This window comes from Pipistrellus hanaki (genome assembly GCF_964339955.1).
Source record: "Pipistrellus hanaki genome assembly, chromosome: 4".
NCBI classification, from domain to species: domain Eukaryota; kingdom Metazoa; phylum Chordata; class Mammalia; order Chiroptera; family Vespertilionidae; genus Pipistrellus; species Pipistrellus hanaki.
The window spans coordinates 91,867,117-91,892,985 of record NC_140506.1 but is presented as its reverse complement, the minus strand read 5'-3'; the positions used below and the strand labels follow the sequence as shown (position 1 = coordinate 91,892,985).

General features: G+C 55.6%; 1 protein-coding gene across 13 annotated transcripts in view; it reads right to left on the bottom strand.

The window, feature by feature from the left end:
* The window catches only part of UNKL (unk like zinc finger), a 47,918-nt gene that overhangs the window by 6,238 nt on the left and 15,811 nt on the right, over window positions 1-25,869 (bottom strand). For 6 of the 13 annotated variants that reach the window (XM_084881195.1, XM_084881203.1, XM_084881201.1 and 3 more), the window contains 8 exons: window positions 24,794-24,929; window positions 23,908-24,025; window positions 20,838-20,922; window positions 20,096-20,181; window positions 17,658-17,720; window positions 9,283-9,460; window positions 1,284-1,376; window positions 163-390 (listed from right to left, as the gene is read on the bottom strand). In XM_084881195.1, the coding sequence (XP_084737321.1) occupies window positions 163-390; window positions 1,284-1,376; window positions 9,283-9,460; window positions 17,658-17,720; window positions 20,096-20,181; window positions 20,838-20,922; window positions 23,908-24,025; window positions 24,794-24,929 (987 nt within the window). Of the gene's footprint in view, window positions 1-162; window positions 391-1,283; window positions 1,377-5,439; window positions 5,626-5,928; window positions 6,212-6,237; window positions 6,564-6,594; window positions 6,748-9,282; window positions 9,461-17,657; window positions 17,721-20,095; window positions 20,182-20,837; window positions 20,923-23,907; window positions 24,026-24,793; window positions 24,930-25,869 lie in introns of those variants that run through there. The other 7 variants (XM_084881200.1, XM_084881198.1, XM_084881199.1 and 4 more) reach the window with 7 other exon arrangements.

Here is a 25,869-nt window from a genome sequence, read left to right as displayed (position 1 = left end):
CGCCTGGGATATACGCCAAGGCCCACACCACAGGGAGCGTGCAGGGCAGCATGGTGGAGTCTGCAATGAGGGCAGCCAAGTGGGCACACCCACCCGCACACCTCGGTTTGGTCAGCAGTAAGCTGTCACTATAGGTAGCCCTCCCCCAAAGCCCCAGCTCACCTAGGGAGTTGTAGGACGAGGCCGAGGAGCCCAGCACCCTGGGCTCCGACTTGAGGGGTGGCGGCTGCTGGGGGGGCGTCATGGCCGAGGAGACAAGAGGCCCCGACAGGGACTGGGAGAGCGAGCTGAGCGGGGAGGTGGACAGGGACGACGCGGACTGCAGGGATGGGGAGCGGGCCAGGCAGCCAGGAATGGTGACGGGCTCTGAGCCCCCCAGCGACCTCTGACCTGTGCAGAGTGGAGGGGCCGGGTTAGTGAGAGGCAGCAGCAGCCCGCTGCCCAGGAAACAGCACAGCATTGCCTCTGAGCTGGGGTGCAGCAGCCAGGGCAAGGGGGCACGGGGGGAGGGTGCTGGGGGTCCCAGGCCTGCAGCAACCACGTGGCGGTGCAGAGACAGAGCTCCCCAGGCCGAGATGTGTCCACAGTCCCCAGCCACTCACACCAACGGCAAGTGCGCGGGACGAGGGTTTCAGCAGGGTCCCAGAGACCAGACACCCTCCGGCATGGTGGCCCCAGTACTTTCAGGGCCCCCAGAAACATTAATTTGTTTCAACATCGGAAGAAAAAGATAGGCCCATCTGGTGTGGCTCAGTGGTTGAGCATCGACCTATGAACCAGGAGGTCACAGTTCATCATTCCCTGTGAGGGCACATGCCTGGGTTGTGGGCTCGATCCCCACTAGGGGGTGTGCAGGACGCAGCCCATCAATGATTCTCTCTCATCACTGATGTTTCTACACCTCTCTCTTTCTCCCTTCCTCTCTGAAATCAATTAAAAAAAAAAATTTTTAAAAAGAAGAAAAAGATGAGCTTTTAGGCCAGAGAAAACGATTCAGTACATGTTTATACCATCTTCATCCAAAGCAGTGGTTAAACCGTTCGGAAGGCTGTGAAGGCTGGCCGCCTGTGTCCCCATTCTGCACACCCCATGCCCGTCTCTGCAGGGGCCACTCTGCTCCGATGGAGGTAAACTGAGGGGCTGTGAGGCTGGTCCTGCCAGGGCTGCAGGGTCCTGGAGGAGGGGGAGGGCCTCTCCCACCCGAGGGCCGTTTAAGGACTCTGGAAAGGAACACCCGGCCAGCCCCGCCACCTGACAAGAGCGCCAGGCGTCATCCATCTTACCTGTGGGTCCCAGGTCACTTCCGTCCTGCTCGTCCAGCTCCTTATCCAGGGGAGCGAGGCTTACGTCACTAAGATGGAGATCTAAGGCAGAACCTGTCCAACAAGACACCTGTTATTGCTCAGAAACTCTCGGAGCGGCAGCAGGGAGATGCCTGGCTCTCCGGGGAGCGGGGACACCCCGCCTCGGAGCTGGGGGCCAGGAGCACCCCTGCCCGCCTTCCAGCTGGACTCACTCTCCTCCCGCAGAGCCAGAGCCTCCAGGCCCCCACGTGGTCCAGAGCAGGCCTCACCTCACTGAAGTTGGCTTCTATGGTTTCAATGTCACGGGATGACATTTGACCAAGTAAACATACTTAACCAGTAAAGGAGAATTCCAGGAGGGTGCCATCCACGGAAAGCGACTCAGTCCATGGCGTGCGGCTGCTCTCGCACTAGCACCGACCTCTACACCGGGGCCACAGCAGGGTGACCCGCACCCTGTTCTCCACCCTGACCCTCAGCGGGTCCCTCCCGCCCCCTCTGTTCCCCAGGACACCACGCACCCCAGGCACGTCTGCTCAACAAGACGGGAATGGAACGGTGGGGCCCTCAGACTGCCTCCGCCCCCAAAAGCTTTCCTCAGAACCCTTCTGGGACAGGACGGAGGGGGCAGGGCGGAGGGGGCAGGGCGGAGGGGGCAGGACGGAGGGGGCAGGACGGAGGGGGCAGGGCGGAGGGGGCAGGGCGGAGGGAGCTGCACGGAGCAGCACTGTCTCGGCACAAGAGCAGGAAGCTGTCCTTGGGTGGCTGAGGTCGGGCCAACCAGCCTCCTAAGCAGGAGCATGACTCAGGAGTCTCTGGGGTCCCACAGGATCAGCTCAGGGAAGGAGTGGCCCCAAGACCCTAGGGAAATGCCCGGGGGGGGGGGGGAGCAGGCAGAAACACCCTGGGACACACCTCGTGGGCCAGAGCAGCCTTCCCAACCCAAAGTTAGGTCTCGTCCAAAGGAGAGCGTGGTGGCATCAAAGGCACAGCACTCAGGAGTTCTGCCACTAAGCACCTTTCTCCCCCCACACCCCACTTCTGGGGGCCCCCAGCCCCCCCCCCTGAAGTGGGCCTCTTCCATGTAGCCAAGCCCTGTGCCCCCTGGTGGCTGAGGATCCCCTAAGTCTCCCTTGATGTCTGGTAAGATGCACCAGGTCTCATTTCAAGAGGCCACAAAGTCACCCTACCCTGCCCCTGCCCCTAGGACAGACATCTCCACAGCCCAGGGGACCTACCACAGGGACCCTAGTCAGACCTGCTTCTCTGGGTGAGCGAACTGGGCTTCTGGAGGCTCCTGCCCCTGCCCCGCCCCCAGCTGCCTGGTGCCAAGTGTCACAGAGCCCCCTGGACCACGTCCTACAAGCAACCTCAGGTTAGAGCTGCCCACGGAGAGGCCACGCCAGAGGCACAGCCGTGTCTCCTGCACAGGGTCCTGGAGGAGCAGCGGGGGCCCAGGCTGCAGGAGGAGCTGCATTCAAATGGACGAGCTGAGCAAAGTGCAACTCAAGGAACAGGGGAACCTGCCTACGCTGGGGAGGGGGCTGCTGCCTTTTCTAATGAGAGGCGTTTACTGTATCCAGCAGGAAATACGGGGCAAGAGATGTGTGACTTCCAAAGAAGGTAAGTCCTCAGGATAAGCAAATCTATGGGGAGCCAGCTGTGGTACACACAGAGAGCGGCCATAGGGTTCAGCCAGAGAGGCATCCCCAGCTACCCTTCCTCAGCCCCTGGGGGGGGGGGGGGTATGTGAGGGCTCCTGCCAATGAGCGGCGCTCAGGCACGCACATCTGGGAGCCACTGGCTCCCGCCTCCCGCCTCCGTGGTGTGAGGCCTGTTGTGCACATTGAAAAGCAAGGGGCCTCGTGTCCATGATGCAAGGGAGCAGCACTGCCTGGCGAGGCCCAGGGCCTGCATCTGACCCTTGTGTCATCACCACTGCCTGCAGGTACCACCCCGACGTGGCCCGGCTTGGGAACCAGGGCCCAGAGCAGAGAGGAGACCATGCACCACTGGCCAGAGATGATGTTGGGGGAATCACTGAGCGACCCCCCAACCCCGGCATCAGAACATCCCGACCAAACTACCGAGTCACCTGGAGAACACTGTCTCCCCCCCCCCCCCCCCATCATCTGTCACCAGGAGCAGTGGGAGGTACCGGAGAACTACCGGACACAAAGGTGTGAAAGACTTTGAAGGTCTTATCTGGAAAAGTGGGGTTCAAGAATCCCTAGATTCCATCTGTGAGAGGCGGGAAGGTGCTGAGCTGGAGACACTGACCCTGCAGATGCCTAACTGTGCAAGGACCACAGTGGGGGCAGCAGACAGCAGGCCCCGGGCGGCAGCACCTCAAGCTCTTTTGTCCCCGAGAAGGTGATAGAGACAATGATGGTTCCTCACTGTGGCCTCCTGAGTGTGACAGCAGCAGCCACGAGGCTGCCCTGCTCAGCCGGACCAGCTCCCCCAGCAGGTTCCCCTGACACACCGCACGGCACAGCCCAGACAGGCAATGTGGAAACAGCCTGACGCCACAGCCCAGGCCTCAGGAAGGCCTGGAGGCAGGGACCCACAGGGGCAGCGCCGACCTCTGCCCTGCAGCCTCCCTCCGTGGGCTCCCTCTGCCCGGCCGCTGTGCTGCTCACGCCCTTCTCTGCAGCCAGTCCCTCCCTCTCCACAGGCAGGGCCCCAGGAGCCTCTGGGTCCGGAGGCTGCTAAAAGCAAGCACCACAGGTCAGGCAGCTTCGAGCACCACACACCCATTCTCCCAGCTCTGCGGCCAGAAGCTGAGACCAGGGGGCACAGGGCTGTGTGCCCTCTGGAGGCTCTGTCCTGCCTCTTCCAGCTTCGGCTTTGTCAGCAACCCTTGGCCTTCCTTGGTTGGTGGCTGCATCACCCTCTCTCTCCTCCATCATCACATGGCTGCTCTCCTCTGTGTCTGTGTCTAAATCTCCTCCCTCTTAGAAGGACAGCAGTCATCTTGGATGAGGGCTCCTGTCCATGACCTCATTTTACCTATTTTGCAAAGACCATCTCATGTTCCAGGTCAGTGGCAGGGGGGAGGACTGGAAAACATAATTAAACCCACAACAGAGGGGATTACCTGGGGACGTGCCCACCTGATCCATCCCCTCCAGGCTGTGCTCTGGTGCTTGATGTGCACCTCCCACAGAGCCAGAGCCCAGCCTGCTGGGACCCCTCCCCAGACCTGTCCTGCTGCTATGAATGCCAGGCTCTCGCTGGCACCTGCTCTCCAGGACACTACAGCCCTGCAGGCTCTACAGCACCTCACACAAGCCTGTCTCTGTTGGCCAACCCCCTCCCTCCTTGCCATCCTCAGTTTCCAACTCACTCTTCAAACTGCCGCCCAGGCCTTGCCCTCTGGCCCTGTGCCATGCCCCCAAACCGCTCTGGTCAAAGGCAGCCCCTGCCAGCCGCCTGTCCCTCTCCACCCTCCTCTGCCTGGGGAGGGAGCTCAGCAGCCGCTCCACGCTCAGGCACACATGGTTTCTGCAGCCCTCACAGCTAGCTGCCCCAGATGCCCCTCAGCGCAGCCGCACTGCCGCCTCCATGGGCGCCCAGGTGCCGCCCTCAAACTGGTGCACCTGGGTCACTCACTGAGCTGGAGCCCCTGGGGCCCTTAGCTCCTCCTCCCCACTCAGCACACAGCAGAGGCCCCAAGCCCCAGCCATTTCTGCAGGCTGCCCTGCCCCTGCACCCTGACCTGGATTGTCTCAGAGTGGCCTTGGCAGAAGCCAATCCTGCCTCCCAAAAAGGAATGCGCCATCTTGGCATGCAGGTCAACACTTCCCGGCTGGACTCGGCCTCACCCTGCCCCATCCTGGTCCTGCCAAAGCAGCCTTCCCACCCCAAAATGGTTCCTCTTTTGTCCTCAAGCCTGACACTGCTGCTATGGGCTGCAGCTTCCGTTAGCCCCAGCAGTCCTGGGGAAACTCCTGCTCAGCCTCCAAAACCCTCTGAGAACCTCCCCGCTCCATTCCTGCACGTCAGCCTAGACCTGAGCCAGTGCTGGCTGAGGCGCCGACTCACCTTCCTGGAGCACTGACCCCTCCTCACCCCCACCCCTTCCGCTCCGCCCTGCCTCCTCCATCTCCCAAGAGTGGAGGCCCAGACGCACCCTTCAGGAGCAGATCTGGAGTTGGGCCTGAAAACATGGGTTCAGCTCTCAGCACCTGCAGTCCTAGGATCAGGTTAGAGATGGTCAGCTCCAAAGGTAACAAGAGTTCCAGAGCACCCTTTGAATAACAAAGGCACAAAAGGGGAAGCAAACTAGACTGCTGGAGCCTTTTCTCACCTAGAAGTGATTTATTTCCCCAAGCTCCCCCCACCCCACCCCATGACTCAGCACCCAAGTGCCCCCCGACTGCCCCCTCAGGTGCAGAGTGGCATCAGAGGGGCCAACCCCGCCCTGACAAACCACAGCCTGCTTCCAGCGCACAGGCAGACCACCGCGCCCAGGATGTGTCCCGGCCCACACTCAGCAGCAGGACTTCTTCCATCCCACCATACCTTGCTGTTCCTGAGAGCAGACCCAGGTCTCCCAGAATAAAGGAAGAACTGACTTTTATTTAAAAGGCTTTAACACTCAACATGCAGATGAACCCACCTACACACCCAAACTGTGCCATCTGACCCAGAACGAGCCTTGCCAAGATCCAGGAGCCTCCCTGACGTGGATGAGAAATCAGCTGAAAGCTGCCGAGTAATGGCCCTGGCAGAGCCCCGCTCCTGACGTGACACAGCAAACTGGAGAGGCGCCGCGGTCCCCGGAGTCGGGAGTCACGGGGACGATGCACCCAGCGCACAGAATAGAATTAAAGGCCAAACTGGGGGGCCCGCGGCCGGGGGAGCTCCACGCGCCCACCCACCCGGGCCGTCCTCCCCCAACTACAGGGCAGAGGAGCGCCTGGCACACCTGCTCCCTCGCGGGCTCCGTTTCCGACAGGGCGGGCGCAGGCGGCGGGCGCGGAGGAGGCGGGAGACCGTCCTCTCCCGGCAGCAGGAGACCCCGCTCCGCTGGGCGGTGAAGGCGCCGCTGAGAACCGCGCGGCGGGCGCCTCTGCAGAGCGGGCTCCCCGCAGAGCAGCTCCTCCGGCGGGCGCCTCCTTCCCTCCCTCCGCAGCCCCTGAGAGCTGGTGCCGCTCCTGCCCTCGCGCCGGGGCACCGGGCGCGGGCGCCGAGGACCGGGACCGGGACCGGCGCCGGGAGGGGAGGGGAGGGGAGGGGAGCACACCTGGGGGAAGGTGCGCGGAGGGGGTGGTGGGAGACGCACTTCACGTGGGGAGCCGCGCGCGGAGGGCCGCACCGCACCTGAGGGCGCACCGTCCGCTCCGCAGCCCCGCCTAAGGACGACCCACCCCGGAGGACGCAGGCAGAGGATGCTGACTCACGGTCCGCGCCGCCGCCGCCACGCCACGGGCCGCCGCCGCCACCGCGGATTCAAATACGGCCCGCGGCCCGCCCACCGCGCGCCGGCCGCGCCCCCGAGTGACGCAACCTCCGACGCGCCCGCCCCGGCCCCGCCCCCGCCCCCGGCTGCCCAAGCCTTAAAGGGGCCGTGCCGCCCCACACCGCCCCAAGGTGCCCCAAGGTGCCCGCTCTCGCTCTTTACCGCTGGCCACTTCCAGCAGTGAGCTCCTCTGCTTACTATTTTAATGGTCATTATTTACTAAGTTAAATCCTCACCTGAGGGTATTTTCCCATTGATTTTTAGGGAGAGTGGGGGAGAGAGAGACAGACAGACAGACAGACAGACATAAACAGCGATGTGGGCAGGGGAGGAGCCTGCAACCAAGGTACATGCCCTTGACCGGAATCGAACCTGGGACCCTTCATACTGCAGGCTGATGCTCTATCCACTGAGCCAAACCGGTCAGGGCTCCATTGATTTTTAGAGAGAGAGAAACATGGATGTAAGAGAGACACATCGACTGGCTGCCTCCTGCATCGGGCAGGATGGAGCCTGAAACCCAGGTATGTGCCCTTGACCTGAAATCCAACCCAGGCCTTCAGTCTGTGGGCTGACACACTATCCACTGAGCCAAACCTGCTAGGGCAGTGGTCACTGTTTTCATCTGAAACCTGTTCATGTGGAGTGAGAGGCAAAGGAAATGAAATCTGTCAAATGACCTGAGATGATTCCACAAAAATCCATTAAATACAGAATAGTCTAGAAACCACACCTATTTTTTTGTTTACTTTAAATGAATAAATGAATAACTTTAAAGTGAATTATTCTGATTCAGTGCATTTGCACTGAAACTGTACCACTGGAGGAAACATCCAGTCTATACCTGTTCGCCCCAAAGCAGGTCGGTGTGGGAGCCCTCAGCAGCGGGAACACTGCCCAGCGAGGGCCCTCCTGGGCCAGAGGGCAGTTCCAAGGATTCCATTACTTCCATAACTGGGGCGGAATCAGGCTATAATTTGATACGTGATCTCAGGAGGGTGAGCATAGAAAACGTGAGGATCACACTGACAGTAGCAGCTCATTATTTTAACAGCAGCAACAGAAATGTATTATCTGTAAATGGAGGCAATGTTGATCCTGAACAAAAATTCACTCTTTACTTCCTGGTAGTTGGTTCAAGAAATATTTAAGTCAGTGAAAGAGCACACAGCAAGATGGTCAATGCCACACTACACAGGCTGAGGATGCCCCCGTAGGTGTTATGACTGCAAAAATTACTAGAAATAGGCTAACTCCAACCATCACCTGCCCGTAAGTCATCACCTGCCCATCGAGACCCCTTTCAAAGCACAGATGCACCCAGTTCTGTTCTTCACTCAGGTGAGCAGAGCCTCACCTGTTTAGGGGCAGGAATTTCATTTTCCTAATTAATTTTCTCATATGCCCAAATTTTACTATTACTACCTTTATATTGGGGGAAAGAAGCCTTCCTTTAAGAGTTGTTTGTGCTTATCTGTAACAATGAAATTTTGTGCCGAAACCGGTTTGGCTCGGTGGATAGAGCGTCGGTCTGTGGACTGAAAGGTCCCAGGTTCGATTCCGGTCAACGGCATGTACCTTGGTTGCGGGCACATCTCCGGTAGGGGGTGTGCAGGAGGCAGCTGGTAGATGTTTTTCTCTCATCACGTTTCTAGCTCTTTATCCCTCTCCCTTCCTCTCTGTGGAAAATCAATAAAATATTTAAAAACAAACAAACAAACAAACAAACAAAAAACAATGGAATTTTGTGCTGCCCAGGCTGGGACTCTTATGGGAGTCGCACCTTCCCAGCCAACTCTGGCGCGGAGACGGAGTTTCGAGCTTCCACAAACAGAGGCCTGCCCTGGACCCGGGCCCAGGACGGACGGGGGCCTGTGTGAGGGTCAGCTGAGCAATGCAGAGGACCCTCTCCCGGTCCCGGGTGCCCCACCGCTCCGATGTGGCCGGTGGGGGCCAAGCGGCAGGCACAGCCCCCAACACCCTTTTAGCTGTAAGTCCATCTTGTTCTTCCCTCCATTTTCACCACAGTCTCCCCCACCGGAGCCCCAAGCCTCCGTCCGGGCCGGCAGACAGGTCCCCCCCAGCCTGCCTCCAATCACATGGCCCATCAGTCCACAAACCCTCAGCTGGGAACCATCACAGTCATTTGTAATGACTCGTTGGCAGGCATGCCCACGGCCTTCTGGACTCACCCCTACTCCCTCCCACCCTTGTCATGGTCCCCCACCTTCCGCCCTCGCTGTCCCCCCAACTCCCACTTCCATCTCCCTAAAGCCTCCCGTTCTCTGCCTTGCCCTGAGGCCTGTGCAGCTGCCCCACCTGAGGGCTGCTCATCAGATCTGCAGCCCCAGCCCCAGGCTGCCGGCGAGGCTGGTGTTTCCACGACCTCGACCTCGTGCCATGCAGCCAAAGTGACCGAAGACCAGATCACAGGTGGGTTTCCCAGCTTATTCCCCACGCGCTACAATGTGAGTGCTGGAGAAGTCAGGGAAACGAGAGCCTCGGGCTTACCTGGGATGGCCTCGAGGGCACTGCCAGTGGGGTCCAGTGGGTGGGCACGGGCCGAGAGAATGGGCAGAGCAGTGGGGGAGGAGCCGCTGGAACCCGCGCTGGACGCCAGGCTGGACGCCACGCTGGAGCTCACGCTGGGAGCAAGTGGGTGAACTACTGTGAACACCGCCAGGTGGTTCTGTGCAGAGACACAAACACGGTGAGCAGGCGCACCTGAGCGCGGCCGCGGACAGACAGAAGCATCCGCTCACTTCCACCCCCCGAGCAAAAAGCAATGGAAGTGGGCTTCACCCCCAAATGTCTAGATTCACAACGACCTAGACAGGCAGACTCACTAGCTGCCAATCACCCAGGGACGGGAACAAAGGTATCTAGAAAGTTTCCTCTAATGAACCGCTCTGCAGAAAGCGGCTTCCTAAAGTCGGCATTCACCACTAGAAAACAAACACCCACAGACAAAGGCAGTTGAGAACAAGCCCTCTTCTGAAGACGGATGAAATGGTCCCATAACCGCATTACCGAAGAAAAGTAAAAAACGGGGAGATTCACGTTATACGATGGGCAACAGATAAAAACACAGAGAGCTGGCCCATCGTGGATGAAGAGCCGAGAACGTGCAGGGCGCTGTGCGCAGGAAAAGCTGCAGTGAAAGTGACCCGGGACAGAGTTGGGAGCCAGCCAACACTGCGTTTACTAATTTTATTTTTAAAAATGTATTTTTATATTACAGTTTACGGTACATTCAGTATTATTTTGTATTATCTTCAGGTGTATAACATATTGGTTAGACAACCGTATACTTTGCAAAGTGTCCCCCCTGGTATGTCCAGTGCCCCACTGGCACCACACAGCCTTGTCCCCAGTCCCCGAAACCTCTCCCCTCTGGCAACCATCAGTCTGTTCTCTGCATCTGTGAGTCTGCTTCTGTTTTGTTTCTTTTTTTTAATATATATTTTATTGATTTTTCACAGAGAGGAAGGGAGAGGGATAGAGCGCTAGAAACATCGATGAGAGAGAAACATCAGCTGCCTCTTGCACACTCCCTACTGGGGATGTGCCTGCAACTAAGGTACATGCCCTTGCCCGGGATCAAACCTGGGACCTTTCAGTCCGCAGACCAACGCTCTATCCACTGAGCCAAACCGGTTTTGGCTATTTCTGTTTCGTTTGTTCATTTATATTGTTCTTTCTTTTTATTGACTGTCTATTTTTAAATATAGTTATTGATTTGAGAGGAAGGGAGAAGGAGAAAGACAGAAACATCAATGATGTGAGAGAATCATTGATCAGCTGCCTCCTGCACGCTCCTACTGGGTATCGAGCCTGCAACCAGGGCATGTGCCCTGAAGGGCATGTGCCTATGACCTCCTGGTTCATAGGTCAACACTCACCCACTGAACCACACTGGCCGGACCGCACTGAGTTTAAAGGCAGACTCCTGTTACTAGGACATCGGGAGTCAGAGCTATAGGGAGGCAAAATGATGTGATGTCCAGGTTCTGCCTCAAAATAATACAGAAGTTAACCTGGGGGTGGGGCAGCTGCTACAAGGCCAACGACAAGGCGGGGTTACCAGTTTGTCAGCCTAAAGGAGGTTTTCCATAACAAGCAGTGTTACTATGCACTTTGTCAGACAGACATCTGCATAGGACAATTTTTCAAAGTGCATATTACTTGGCTCAAGGCCTGTGTTCATGGGCTCCCAGCCCCCTCCACTGGCTTTGCTCAAGAGAGTGCTCCTTGGCAGGCCACGGTCACGGGTGCAGAGACCCTGGAACTGAACACCACTGTATGTTTGAAGTGACAATCCTATATAATAAAAGGCTAATGTGCAAACTGACCAACCAGCAGAATGACTGATCGCTATGACATGCACTGACCACCAGAGGGCAGACACTCAGTGCAGGAGCTGCCCCCTGGTGGTCAGTGCGCTCCCACAGGGGGAGTACCGCTCAGCCAGACGCTGGGCTCACAGCTGGCAAGTGCAGCAGCAGTGGCGAGAGCCTCTCCCGCCACCTCCATGGCAGTCGGACATCCCCTGAGGGCTCCCAGACTGGGCTGAGGAGACCCCCCCCCCTCCCAGTGCACAAATTTCATGCACTGGGCCTCTAGTTTAAAAATAAAAACTCAAACTGCAGAAGTCTAAGGAACGGTGTCCCCTATGCTCCCTGAGGTCACCCACAAGCAAGCATTCCTATCCTTCCGGCTGTGGAGGTGTGACCACAGGCCTCCCTGTAATCCACGGAGACCGGTTACACTGCAGATGCCCCCAATTAAACCCCACACACTGCCTGACCCGGAGCCACCAGCCGGAGGCACACACAGTGACTTCACTGACCCACACAAGGCAAGTCACACTGCAGGACACGCCCCATGAAAGACCTCAGGGACAACTGGTCCTGAAATTCGATGACAACATCCTGTTGGGCCCTTTCACGGAGGCCATGGTTGTTACAAATGTACCAGGATGGGCCAAGCCCCTAACACTGCCGTTCCACTTCCTATCTGTATGAATCTGACTCTTCTAGGGACCTCTTATGCATGAAATCATACAATAAGTGGTCCTGTGTGTCCAGCTCACTTCACTTAGCAAAGCCATCTTTTTCATGGACTGAATGTCTATGTCCCTCCAAGACACCAGTGTTGAAGCCCTAACCCCGGATGACTGTGTGGAGACAGGGCTGTGTAGGAGGCGATTAAGGTTAAATGAGGTAGTAAGAGTGGAGTCCTGATCCGATAGGACTGGCAGGATTCGTATCCTTATAAAAAGAGAAAGAGACACCAGGGATGTGCACACACAGAGGCATAGAATGTGAGCACATACAAGACTCGGGCAGTCTGTAACCCGAGAGAGAAAGGCCTTGGAGAAATCAAACCTGCCTAGCCTTTTTAAAAAAAAAAAAAATATATATATATATTTTATTGATTTTTCACAGAGAGGAAGGGAGAGAGATAGAGAGCTAGAAACGTCGATGAGAGAGAAACATCGACCAGCTGCCTCTTGCACACCCCCTACCGGGAATGTGCCCGCAACCAAGGTACACGCCCTTGACTGGAATCGAACCCGGGACCTTTCAGTCCGCAGACCGACGCTCTACCGCTGAGCCTTTGATCTAGGACGTCCAGCCTTGGGAACTGAGAGAAAATGAATTTCTGTTATTTTAGCCGCCAGTCTATGGTGTTTTGTTATGGCAGCCAAGATAATTGTCTTCGAGGTTCACCCGAGTTGTAGCCTTTTAAAGGCTGAATAATATTGCACGGTCTGTATGCACCACAGTATGCTCATCCATTCATCTGTCCATGGGCACTCCGGTTGCTTCCATCTTTTGGCAATTCTGAATGCTGCTGCTATGAACAAGGGGGAACAAACATCCCTCTGAGACACGCCTTTCAATTCTCTTGGGTATATAGTATACCCAGAGGTGAAATCACTCCATCGTATGGTAGTTCTATTTTCAATTTTTCCAAGGCTAGTGCATACTGTTTTCTAATGCATAAAGGTTGCAACTTTTCCACATTTTTACCAACACCTCTTATTTTCTGTTTTGTTTTGTTTTTTCCTTACAGCAGCCAACTTAATGAGTGTGGAAGTCATATCTAATAGTGAATATGATAGATAGAACAAGGATCTCAATGGGCAGTTCTAAAAGTTATTTCTTTATAAAAAAAAATATTTTATTGATTTTTTAAAGAGAGGAAGGGAGAGGGAGAGAGAATTAGAAACATCAATGAGAGAGAAACATTGATCAGCTGCCTCCTGCACACCCCCTACTGGGGATGTGCCCACAACCAAAGTACATGCCCTTTACGGGAATCAAACCAGGGACTCTTTAGTTCGCAGGCTGACACTCTATCCACTGAGCCAAATGGTTAGGGCTAAACGTTATTTCCTGCTGAATGTTGAATATAGCACAGTAATTTGCAGATGCAGCAGTAAATAAAATAAGCTGAAGGGGGAATTCAAGAGATGACATTGCCAAGTGCAAAGAAGCAATCAACATGAAATTGACCAAATCATGTGGATATGCTATGGCCAAACCCCCTTCCAAGAGGCAAAGCTTTGCTGCAAGTAAAAAAACTACCTTGTGAAAACACTTCTTGTTGTTTAATTCTCACCTGAGGATATGATTTTTAGAGAAAAAGGGGTGAGAGAAAAACATAGATATGACAAACACTAATCTGTTGCCTCCTATACGTGCCCCAACCAGAGATTGAACCCACAACCTTTTGGTGTATGGGATGACACTCCAACCAACTGACCCACCCTGCCAGGGCTCACCTCTGTCTTTTTATCTTTATTTTTATTGATGTTTAGAGAGGAAGGGAGGGGGAGAGCAAGAAACATCAATGTGAGAGCATAACGTTGATCAGTTGCCTCCTACATGCCCCATACCAGGGATTAGCCCACAACCCCAGACATTTGCCTTATCAGGAATCAAAACAGCAACTCTTTGGTGCCCAACCAATTGAGCCACACAAGTCAGGGCCTCTTTTTATTTTACTTCTTACAGATTTTTAATTGATTTTTAGAGAGAGAATAAGAGAGAGGGAGAGAAACATTGATGTAAGAGCAAAACATCAATCAGCTGCCTCCTGCACATGCCTCGTGGGGGATCGAGCCCATAACCTGGGCAACTCTTTGATGCATGGGAGGACGGATGCCCAACCGACTGAGGCACACTGGCCAGGGCTCACCTCCTGCTTTTATTTATTTTTTTAAAAAATACATTTTATTTTTACAGAGAGGAAGGGAAAGGGTGAGTTAGAAACATTGATGAGAGAGAAACATCAATCAGCTGCCTCCTGCACACCCCCTACTGGGGACGTGCCCGCAACCAAGGTACATGCCTGTGCAAGTTACAATAGGCTGACGTATTTCAGTGAGAAGGGGGACAGGAGGAATTAACCAATGAACTTATGTGTGTGTGGGAGGGGACGGGAGCAGGTGGAGGGGCCCATGGGGGTGACAGCTGCAATACTTGCTTTTTTAAAAAATTTTTTTAAAAAAATATTTTTTTGATTTTTAACAGAGAGGAAGGGAGAGAGAGAGAGAGTTAGAAATGTCGATGAGAGAGAAACATCGGCCAGCTGCCCCCTGCACACCCCCTACTGGGGATGTGCCCGCAACCAATGTACATGCCCTTGACCGGAATCGAACCTGGAACCTTTCAGTCTGCAGACTGATGCTCTACTACTGAGCCAAACCAGCTTCAGCACAGCTGCAGTATTTTCAACAACAGAGAAACATTCTGCAGAAGAGTGTGCATGTTAGCAAGTGCCCTGAGGTGCTCGGGATGACGACTCTGTCCAACCACGGGGCTGGCAAGGTGGCATGCTGGCTGCCTTACCCGGGGCCTCTCGGGTGGGGCTAGAGTGAGTGCTGGGCTCTGGGCACCCTGGGGACAGCGTCCCCAGCCTCTGCAGCCACATGGATCCTCTCCTGGGCCATGATGGTGCCTCAACCCTTCCACTTCACGTGCTCCATCACGTGTGGCCTGGGAAACAGGCTTCTGAGGAAGAGACACCCAGGAAGAAAGACGGGAACTGGGGAGGGGCCAGACTAAGCAGGAATTGCACCAACAAAAACTCTGGACAGAGAGGCACCGGGGCTCCCAATGGCTGAGGCCCCAGAAACGAGAGCCACAGTCGGGGCTGGGAACACAGGGACAGCGGGGACCCATGGGCCTGCCACTGACACAGAGGAGATGGGAGGGGCCCAGGGATGTACAGACCTGCGCAGGGAAGGGGTCCCCAGGGCAGCCACCGGTCTGAGAGAGCACTGGGCTGCCTCAGCATACCCTCCAGCCTTTCTACTGAGCAGGAATGGGGGGGGCAGGGAGTGGCGGGGGGGGGGGGTCTCGGGGAAAGGCTGGCAACACTAACCTCGCCCAGGGACCCTGGCAGCTGGCCCCTAATCCTGCCCACCTCGGGCGCTCGCTGCCCCCGGAGCCAGCTGGACAGAGTGGACGGGGTCTCAGGCAAGGCTGTCAGATGGCCTTGGCCACTTTACTCACAGCGCAGAGGGGGCTGGAGCCACAGTGTGAGACACACCAGCTGGTGGGGGCAGCGCGACCCCCAGGGCGGCTCACACACCGGGACCGCCCACCCTTCCCGGGGCCTCTGGGCGCTGACTGGCACGGGATCCCTCGCCGTGCGGCTTGGCGAGTCTGCCCTCGGCTCCTTTCCTAAGCCCTGAGGCAGGCATGTGCCCACTGGCTCCTTATTCCTAACACGTCATGATTCAGGTTCGTAATGAACAGCTTGTCCATTTTCCTCTCTCAAGGAAAAAACCACCACAAAGATAACTAAGTTGCATTTTTACTTTCAACTGTCCTTCTGCTGAGTTCGAACACGGGCTTCAGAAGCTCCGAAGAGAACACACGTGACTACATGAGCTGCTCAGACAGACATCGGGAGGAAAACCTGCCCTCGGGGGGAGGGGGGGGGCGCGTCCCGGAGACCAGGAGAGAAGGGAAGGAGAGGTGTTGTCAGGTAGGCATTTATAGATCACCAGACAGCCCTAGCCGGTGGCTCATGGACAGAGCGTCAGCCTGCGGACTGAAGGGTCCTGGGTTCCGACCAAGGGCACATGCCCGGGTTGTGAGCTTTACCCCCAGTGAGGGGTGTGCGGGAGGCGGCTGATTGGTGATTCTCATAACTGATGTTTCTCTCTCTCCCCCTCTCCCTTCCTCTCTGAAATCAATGAAAATATATTTTAAAAAACAAATTAAGAACACCGACAGTGACGAGCAGGTGAAGTCCTGCCAGAGGTGAGCCCTGCTGCCTGCCCCTCCCCAGGCCTTCCCGATGGTTACAGCTCTGCTCGTTACGGGGACGGGTAAAAACAAGCATTCTGAGTCCTGAGGGCACCGGTTTTGGGGGGAAAAAAGTTGTTTCTCAAAACAGACTAGGTTTGAACAAGCCTGAAGGCTGGGCGGGGCTGGGCAGAACAGGGCAAAGACCCCAACTTTGCTGAAGCCTCAGGACAGGGGCTCCGCGGGGAGCTCCCCTCAGCCTCACTGAGGAGGGAACAGTTAACAAAACCCCGAGGAATCTCAGGCCGTGCCCATAAGCCGTGGCCCAGAGCAGCGGTCGCCAACCGGTGGTCCGGAGGTCCGAAAGGCCGGCCACCGCGGACCTAGAGCCCGAGCCCATGACCTCGGATGCTGCCTGGGCTGAGCTGTGTCCCAGGCCCCCGTGTCGGAGTCCTGACCCCAGAAACCCCACGGGTGACGTCGTTACTTGGGAAGGGGAACTTCAGTGCCCTGGGAATCGAGTTTAAATTAGAATGGGTCCTAATCACTGCGACCGGAGTCTTACAAAAAGGGGGGGTTGGAGACAGACAACGGGCTCAGGGAAGGTGCTGAGGAGACGGGAGAAGGCAGTGTCCTGGCTTCCAGCCTCCACACTGAGAGGGTCAGCGTCTGTTTAAGCTCCATCTGCGGAGCTGTTACAGCGGCCCCGGCCACCGATGCAGACCAGCGAGGTTGTGCTAGTCGACTTCCCCGTGGGGGGAACCTCCGAAGGTTCGGGTCTCATTATTTCCAAGGTATAGGCAGGCCTTGTTTTATTGCACTCTGCAGGTGTTACTTTATTTATTTATTTTTTTACAAACTGAAGGCAAAACCCTCCACCAGCAAAAAGATGACAACTCACCTAACTGGCATACGTGCTTTATTGCGGTGGTCTGGAAGCCAGACCACAGTATCTCTAACACGACGTTTTATTTTTATTTTTTATTTTTTTAATATATTTTATTGATTTTGTACAGAGAGGAAGGGAGAGAGACAGAGAGTTAGAAACATCGATGAGAGAGAGTCATCGATCAGCTGCCTCTTGCACACCCCCCACCGGGGATATGCCCGCAACCAAGGCACATGCCCTTGACCGGAATCGAACCCGGGTCCCTTCAGTCCCCAAGCCGACGCTCTATCCATTGAGCCAAACCGGTCTCGGCATAACACGACGTTTTAAACATTAAAACAAAGGACACGTGGAACAGATGACTTTAAGGAGATAACGAAAAATAACGAAAAACACAGTTAAACGCCCTGGCTGTGCAGCTTGGCTGGTTAGAGCAGCATCCCAATACCAGGATGCAGGTCTGATCCCCAGTCAGGGCACAAACAAAAAATGAGTGAACACATAATTAAGTGGAACAACAAATTGATGTTTCTCTCTCTCTCCCTCTCTTGCTCTTTCTCTCTTACCCCCTCTCTCTCTCATCAATAAACTGACTAAGTGAATACGTAAATTACAGTGAACATTAACCAGGCCGCTTTGGGGCAGGAGTGAGCATGACCATGTCAGAAAGCCATCCCCCAGGCCTGTGGCCCTGCCACAGGGCGAGGGGAAGCCCGCCCAGGAGCACGTACCTGCTTACTGTCGTGCTCACTGGCTTTCTGGCTGCCCTCAGCAGGGGAGTCCCTCCACTTCGCCTGCAACAGAACAAAGAAAACATAGCGGATTAAAAACACAAATATACAGAGACCCGAGCTTTGACAGGTGCCAAAGCCTCATAACAGAAAAAGCATTCAGATCTGCTAGCTCTGCTTCGGTTCTCCTGAATCCATTTCTTACACCTGGACTTGGATCTTTGACCCCCAGGCTAGGATGTGTGAAGGTAGCATGTCAGCTCCAGGCACCCTGAAGCCACAACAGGGACAAACCCCAGACAAGCCTTTCTCTACAGGGGTCCCTTCAAGATCTGGGGAGTTTTGGAAAGACTGAGGCAAAGAATGACTTAGGGCAATCCCTCTCCTTTACCCTCCTCACTTGAAGGTGGACCTTCCCCTCTCCTTCTAGAACACCACCTCTTTCTTTCGTTCTTTTTTTTTTTAAAATATATTTTATTGATTTTGTACAGAGAGGAAGGGAGAGAGATAGAGAGCTAAAAACATCGATGAGAGAGAGTCATCGATCAGCTGCCTCTTGCACACCCCCTACTGGGGATATGCCCGCAACCAAGGTGCATGCCCTTGACCGGAATCGAACCCGGGACCTTTCAGTCCCCAAGCCGACGCTCTATCCATTGAGCCAAACCAGTCTCGGCTCTTTCGTTCTTTTTTTTATTAATCCTCACCCAAGGATGTTTTTCCATTGACTTTTAGAGAGAGTGGAAGGGAGGGGAGAGACAGAGAGAAACATCGATATCAGAGAGAGACAGTGATTGGTTGCCTCCTGCACGCCAGGACCGGGAACCTGCAACCAAGGTACATGCCCTTGATTGGAATCGAACATGGGACCCTTCAGCCCTTTAACAGGCTGACACTCTATCCACTGAACAAAACCGGCTAGAGTGAGGAGACCAGGTATTGAGCCTGCAACCCGGGCATGTGCCCTGACTGGGAATTGAACCAGTAACCTCTTGGTGCATGAGCCAACACTCAACCACTTAGCCATACCAGCTGGGCTCAAATCATTTTAATGAACATTTCTTAGAGGATTTTAGCTTCTTCCTCATTTTTCACTCCCAGCCCTCGGGTCTGTGTGAACTGTCTCATGGAAAGACAACCAGGGTTGAATCTAGTTCGAGAGGCAGTGGCTGCATGTGTGAAAGCACAAGATGCCACTGTTGCCCGGCTGGTGTGGATCAGTGGTTGAGCGTCCACCAGGAGGTCACGACTGGATTCCTGGTCAGGGCGCATGCTGGGATTGCGGGTTCAATTCCCAATTGGGGGCATGCAGGAGGCAGCAGATCAATGATTCTCTCTCATCATTGATGTTTCTATCTCTCCCTCTCCATCCTTCTCTGAAATCAATATAAGATACCACTGTTCACTTTGAAATGACTAATTTGCATACGGGAGTCTCTCCCCGATGTAACGGAAGACCTGAGGGGGGCAAACCCAGGTGCAGCCCTTCTGAAGTGCCGGAGGGGCTCCGAGAACCCGGACCTTAGCGCAAGGCCTGACCCAGGGAGGAGGATGGGCTCGCCTGCAAGAGCAGCCAGCTCGCTGCCCAGCTGAAGGGATTCAGCCTCGTCGCAGACAGATGCTACTTTCTTGGTGACTCCAACAGGACAAATGCACCCACGTCACCGAGCTCGCCTGAGGAAGAGGTCCTCTGCCCCCTCAAACACCCCACGTGAGGGCATACAAGAGGAGCCCCGACCTGTTGGTGAGGGCGGGACACAGTTCTGAACCCTGTCCTCACCAATGTACTCGGTCCTCAAGGACATGAAGGTCCTAACCCATCTCTAGGCCAGATCCCCCATCTCTCACTGCCCCCACAAACGTCTAGGACCACCCTGCTGAGACCTGGGGGTGCTCCCTGCCAGGGACCTGCCCACGCCCGCCTTCAGCCAGCATCTCCCCTCCCAGGGGGGCAGTCAGCCCTGAGAAGACCCTGCTGGACAGGGCCCCTTTTTTTTTTTTAATATTTTTATTGATTTTTAACAGAGAGAAAGGGAGAGAGATAGAGAGCTAGAAACGTCAATGAGAGAGAAACACCGACCAGCTGCCTCTTGCACACCCCCTACCGGGGGATGTGCCCGCAACCAAGGTACACGCCCTTGACTGGAATCGAACCCGGGACCTTTCAGTCCGCAGACCAATGCTCTATCCACTGAGCCAAACTGGCTTCAGCGGGGCCCTTTCTTTATGGTCAGCCCAAGACGGTGCATTCATGTGGGGCAATATGTGAGGGCCTGGCAAATGGCAAGGCCACGCCAGAGCTCAGCCAGAACCCTCTGGAGTCTTCCAGGAGCCGCCATCCCCAAAGCAGACTGTCTTAACCGCGTCACTCAGGAAGCACAACCCTCTTACAACGTGCCCAGCCGCCCCAGGCAGCCTCCCAGGACCCATCCACTCACGTTTCCGGGCGGGCCGCTGCTGGCCGCAGAGCTGCTGGTGGGCAGGAGGTCTCGGCAGCCCCAGTCGTTGGCCATCCCCAGGTTCTCTGGAGGAAGAGGGAAAGCAGGCTGTGAGTGGCTGCTGGCTCCGCAGGGTCGTTGGCTAACGGATCCCCACAATTAGGGAAGAGCCTACGCTGGCCTATGAGAGGGCGTCTGAAGCAACATGTGAGCCATCAGGGCGACGGGACCCTCCAGTCTTCGGTGTGAGACACGAATGGTTTGAGTATCAGAAAACAAAGTAAAGTTTCAGTAAGAACAGCCACCCTCCCCATTCAAAGAAAACACAGAAAGTACAAGCGGGGCTGGCCACTAGGCACACACACCTGCATCTCCCCTCACAGGCTTTTAGGAGGAAGCCGAAGAGCACCAAGGGGGAGGACAGGCCTCCGTCGCAGATTCGCTTCTGCCTCTGGGAACATTCTATGGGCCCATCCGGCCATCAAAACTACCGCCCGACCACAAAAAAAAAATAACCAAAACCGTGCCAGCGCCAGCCACTGCACTCAGGAGCACTGGAGGCAGGGCCCAGCCTGCAACAGCTCCCACCCAGGAGCCCAAAAGGCATGTCAGGCGCTCCCACCTGCTCCCCGCCCTGGGAGCCCGCTCAGGGGGAACTGAATCTGGTGAGCCCAGGAGCCGTCTCCCCTGATGAGCTTACGACAGCGGCTAAGCCAGAGCCCACCGGGTGTCAGGCACTCACTTTCCACGTGTGCGAAGGCGCAGAAAGGACCACGCGGGCAGTAGCCGGTTTGGCGCATGTCGTTGCACTTTGTGGACTTGTAGATCTAGGAGCAAAAGTAAAATGAAGTGGAGAGACCCGACTGGAAGTGGGTTTCCATGGGAGCCCAGAGAAGATGCCCACACCATGGAGAACAAGCCCCCGTCGCCAGGGGAGTCCAGTCGTCAGAAGGGAGGGATGTGGGCGTGGCCCTTCCCCAAAGGCCCATGGTCCCGAATCCCCGCCTCGGCACAGGGCCAGCCAGTCCGGGAACGAGGGCCTGGAGCACCCGTCCTTAAAGTCACACAGTCAGCTTCTCCACCTGATTTAGTGCCTGGTACACAGCAGGTGCATTTCCAGAAACACGTTAAACGAACACGTGTCTACCCCACGATCAGACCCAACCCACCCCACCTGGGTGGAAGATACTCTCGTGCCGTCAACAACACGGGGGCTGGCCCGCGGCACCCAGGACCCAGGAGGGGCAGACCAGCCTCAGGGCTGCAGACACGCGTCGTGGGCGTCGCCACAGCAGGATCTCCGCACTCCTGCCCAGACTCCACGCCGACACCTCACCACCCCCCTTCCTTCCCCACCTGCTCAGCCGCCTTGCTTCGACTGTCTGCTAGGCAACCACACCAACAAAAACAAGTTCAAAGGGTCTTCAACCCACTAAAAATACCAGGAAGCTGCATGTCATTGTGCATCTTAAAGCACAGCGCTCTCAGGACACAAATGCAACGACAGCCCTCCTGCAGCCCGGGCGCCCCCCTTGTGACACAGTCACGCGCTCCCTCACCCCGGCGCCTGCCTTCTCGCCCAGGGCAGCCTCTAGGCACACGGCGCTAGGCTTGCCGGTGTGCAATGACCCTGAGAAAAGGTCATGCTAAGTACTCTGAGTTTCGTCTTACTTAAGCGTCAACAAATGTAACGTATGCACCAAGGCGTGTGTGTAAAAACAGAGGGCAAACACCCAGAGCCGTGTGGCTGCGAACACCACAGGCAGGCCTGAGATAAAGCCAGGAGCTAAGGCCCCAAGGGTGCCTCCTTTCTTCTCTATAAGTCACAACATTAGGAGTAAACACAGTTAAGTAAAAATTCACTGGTGTCCACCGGTTTTAAGTCCCAATTCTGCACCTACATGAGCCATATAAAAAGAAGAGCATGGCCGAAACCGGTCTGGCTCAATGGATAGAGCGTCCGGCTTGGGGACTGAAGGGACCCGGGTTCGATTCCGGTCAAGGGCATATACCTTGGTTGCGGGCATATCCCCAGTAGAGGGTGTCCAAGAGGCAGCTGATCGATGACTCTCTCATCGATGTTTCTAGCTCTCTCTCTCCCTTCCTCTCTGTACAAAATCACTAAAATATATACATAAAAAAAAATAATAAAAAAAAAGAAGAGCATGGCTCAGTGGATAGAGTGTCAGCCTGCAGACTGAAGGGTCCCAGGTTCAATTCCGGTCAAGGGCATGTACCCTGGTTGCGGGTACATCCCCGGTGGGGGGTGTGCGCGAGGCAGCTGAGTGATGTTTCTCTCTCATCGATGTTTCTAGCTCTTTATTCCTCTCCCTTCCTCTCTGTAAAAAGTCAAAAAAGTATACATATATTTTTTAAAAATAAACAAAATTAAAAAAGAAGAGCAGGAGCCCTGGCCAGTGCAGCTCAGTGGTTGGAGCATCGGTCAATGGGTTTGAATCCTGGTCAGGGGCGTGTACCTGGATTGTAGGTTTGGTCCCTGGCCCTGGGCACGTGTGGGAGGCAACTAATCAATGTGTCTTTCTCACATCGATATTTCTCTCTCTCCCTCCCTTCTCTCTATTTAAATCAACTGAAAAATGTCCTTGGGTGAGGATTAACAAAACAAACAAAAAAAGAAGAGCGTGAGTTTGGGAAACAGGCAAGTGCTGAGCCACAGAAATGGAGAGTCACCTCAGGGTGCAGAGCCAGAGGCCAAGTGAGACTCTTTATTCAGAAGCTACCGGTGTGAACAAGCACAACACTTTTTTCTGAGTTTCAAAACTCCAATGAGTAAATATCATGTGACTAGAAGAGGAGAAAATAAAAACCTGAGACCAGCTGTTGTGGGGCCTGAAATGCAGGCCTAGGCGTGAGAGAGGGTCCGGAGGTGAAGGCTAGAATTTACCCAAGTTCACCACACAGCCCGGTGCACCTGCTCGGCTCCAGCTCGGTGCCTGCCTCCCAGAGCCCGGGGCGGCATGTGCCTAGGAGGCACCTCATTCCCGGCCAGGCGGTGCAGGCCCGGCAGCCCTCCACCGCCCCCCGCTGGCCCTGTCTCCCCTCTCGGCCCGTGGAGTTCAGCAAAGGAGCCCACCCCTCAGTTCACAGGGATCAGCACACACACTGCCACCCCTGTGGGTGGACCCCGTCCCGAGCCCAGCCCCGGCCCCTCCCTCCTTGGTCCCCATGCTCCCCTGCTAACTCAGGCTCTGACGGGGGCTGGGCAGCTTAGTCGTTTTCAACACAAATCCACGTGAGCTCTGGCTGGCGGAGCAGGCTCTGGTCACACGATCCAAAGGAAGGACTGACCTTGACCAACTCCGGGGAGGTGACCTCAGTGCCCCTAGAACGTCTGCCTGGTAAGTGTCCGTTTACCTGGCCTTGGCCACACTGAGTAATTAATAACTATATAACCTAGGCTGGGGGCCCTGGACCCACGGCCTCAACTCCACCCCGGTCAGCTATGTCTCCACCTCTGACCTCCAACAAAAACCTGAGACACAGGCTCAGATGTGGTCGGCCACTCTGTGCTGCCACCACAGGCACCGGGAGAGGGAGGACTGTCCGTCACTCACTGGGGGAGGGCAGCTGGAAGCTCCCACCGGCCTCCCAGGCCCTGCCCCGGGGACCTGCCCTGGGCTGACCTCACTCCGTACCCTGACAGTGTAACGAACCCCAACTGCGGACCTAATGGCTTTGCTGAGCTCGGGAGTCTCTCTAGAGAGATCCCCAAATATAGCCAGGAGCCACCAGACCCCCCTCTCAGGCTGTGGCTATGCTGACCGGAGAGCTGGGACCCGCCCGCCGCGTACCTCCGGGTGGAACTGCTGCTCCGTGCGTGAATGGCAGTACTGACAGCTGTCCCCGCTGTCGCACCTCGAGGGCTCACCCCACTCATCGCCGTGCTTCACGCTGGGGCACGGAGTGGACCTGGGCGACAAGGGGGCACAGGAGGTGCTGGAGGAGACCGGCTTTCTGCGTGCCACGGGTGCCGGTCTGCCCGCCGGCCGCGGGCCGCCTCTCAGGAGGGGGCACCCACAGGCACAGCTATCGGCGGGACCGTCTCTTCCCTCTGAGCACAGGCGAGAGCAGGGCGAGGGCCATCCGAACGCAGAAAGCGCTCGGAGTCCCGGGTTAATTTCCAGAGAAATTAAAGGGGGCCTACGTCCCTGACGTCGGGGCCCCCACGCTGACCTGAACAGCATCTCGGAGAAGCGGCCGGACCCCTGAAGCCAGGAGGCGGCGAGCCCATCTTTACTTGAGGTCATTTCAAAACTGGACGCGAGACTTTTCCCTCCAGTGTGAAAAGTGAACCCAAACCCTCCCTTCGTCATGTGCTTGGCAGCATTATTGTAACTTGCTTGGTTTCATAGAAAAAAAAAAAATACCACCAGTAATAAATGAGACTTGTTGTTTTCTTGGTTTTTTAAAATTTTTATTTTCTAAACCTTTCAGGTGCATTAAACTCGCTTTACCTTCTCAAGCTAGTATTTGGTCACTAGCACTTAGGCTCTCTGTTCCCTGACTGTGAAATGGCTCAGAAAGAACGATGACGTAACCAGCCCTCCATGGCCGACCCCTCAGCCAGGGAGGGGGCACCAGGTGGGCAGAGCGGCTCTGCTCGAAGGAAAAGCTGACAGGAGCTCGGGCCTGGAGGAGGACGGTGGCAGAGGCCAGGGGCCTCACGCGCGGGCTCACCTGTACTGGAACCTCCGGGGGTTCCGCCGCCGGTCCCTGCTGTTGTGGTAGTGGGGACATGCGTAGCCCTGGCGACAGAGGCGTGGAGGCTTCGGGCACTGCTCGGTCTTGTAGCTGCCCAGCACGAAGTTGGTGTCTGAAAAACAGGAGTCCACATGTGAACGAATTCACGCATGCTCACAATGCATGTGCTCGTAGCAGCTCTAGTCATGTAGCCAAAAGGATAAACACCCAGTGTCCGTCCCCAGAGGAGCGAACCAGCACAGTGTGCTCATCCACACAGAGGCACGGTATCGGCCACAAGGAATGAAGCCCTGACGCAGCTGCAGTGCGACCAGAGCTCGAAAACATGACGCTCAGTGCAGGAGGCCAGACACAAAGGACCATGCGGGTGTGTTCCACTCACAGGAAACGTGGAGAACAGGCAATGCCACAGACAGGAAGCAGACCAGGGGGACCAGGGCTGGGGAGGGGGTGTGGGAGTGACTGATGACAGCTATGGGGCTGCTGTGGGGAAACCAGAGAGGGCGTGGAACCAGGGGAAGGTGGCGGTTGCACATTGAATATACCACTGAATGCACACTTAATATGGATCATTTAACCCTGGCATAAACAATGGGCTTTGGTGATCATGTGTTGACACAGTGTCCCCCTGTACCAAGTGTCCCCCTATGGTGGGGATGTGGGCAGGTGGGGGCACACGGCATATGGGGGCTCTCTGTACTTTCCACTCATGTCAAACCTAAAACTCCTCTAAAAACTAAAGTCTGTTTATTAAATGATTAACTCCATGTATCTGGATTTTATCTCCAAAGCAAAAACACACAAAAAGCCACCAGGGTCATTTAAAAGCAGTAACCAGCCCTAGCTGGTTTGGCTCAGTGGATAGTTGACTTGGGGACTGAAGGGTTTGATTCTGGCCAAGGGCACATGCCCAGGTTGTGGGCTCAGTCCCCAGTGGGGGGCGTGCAGGAGGCAGCTGAGCAATGATTCTCTCTCATCATTGATGTTTCCATCTCTCTCCCCCTCTCCCTTCTTGTCTTAGGTCAATAAAAATAGATTTAAAAAAGCAGTAA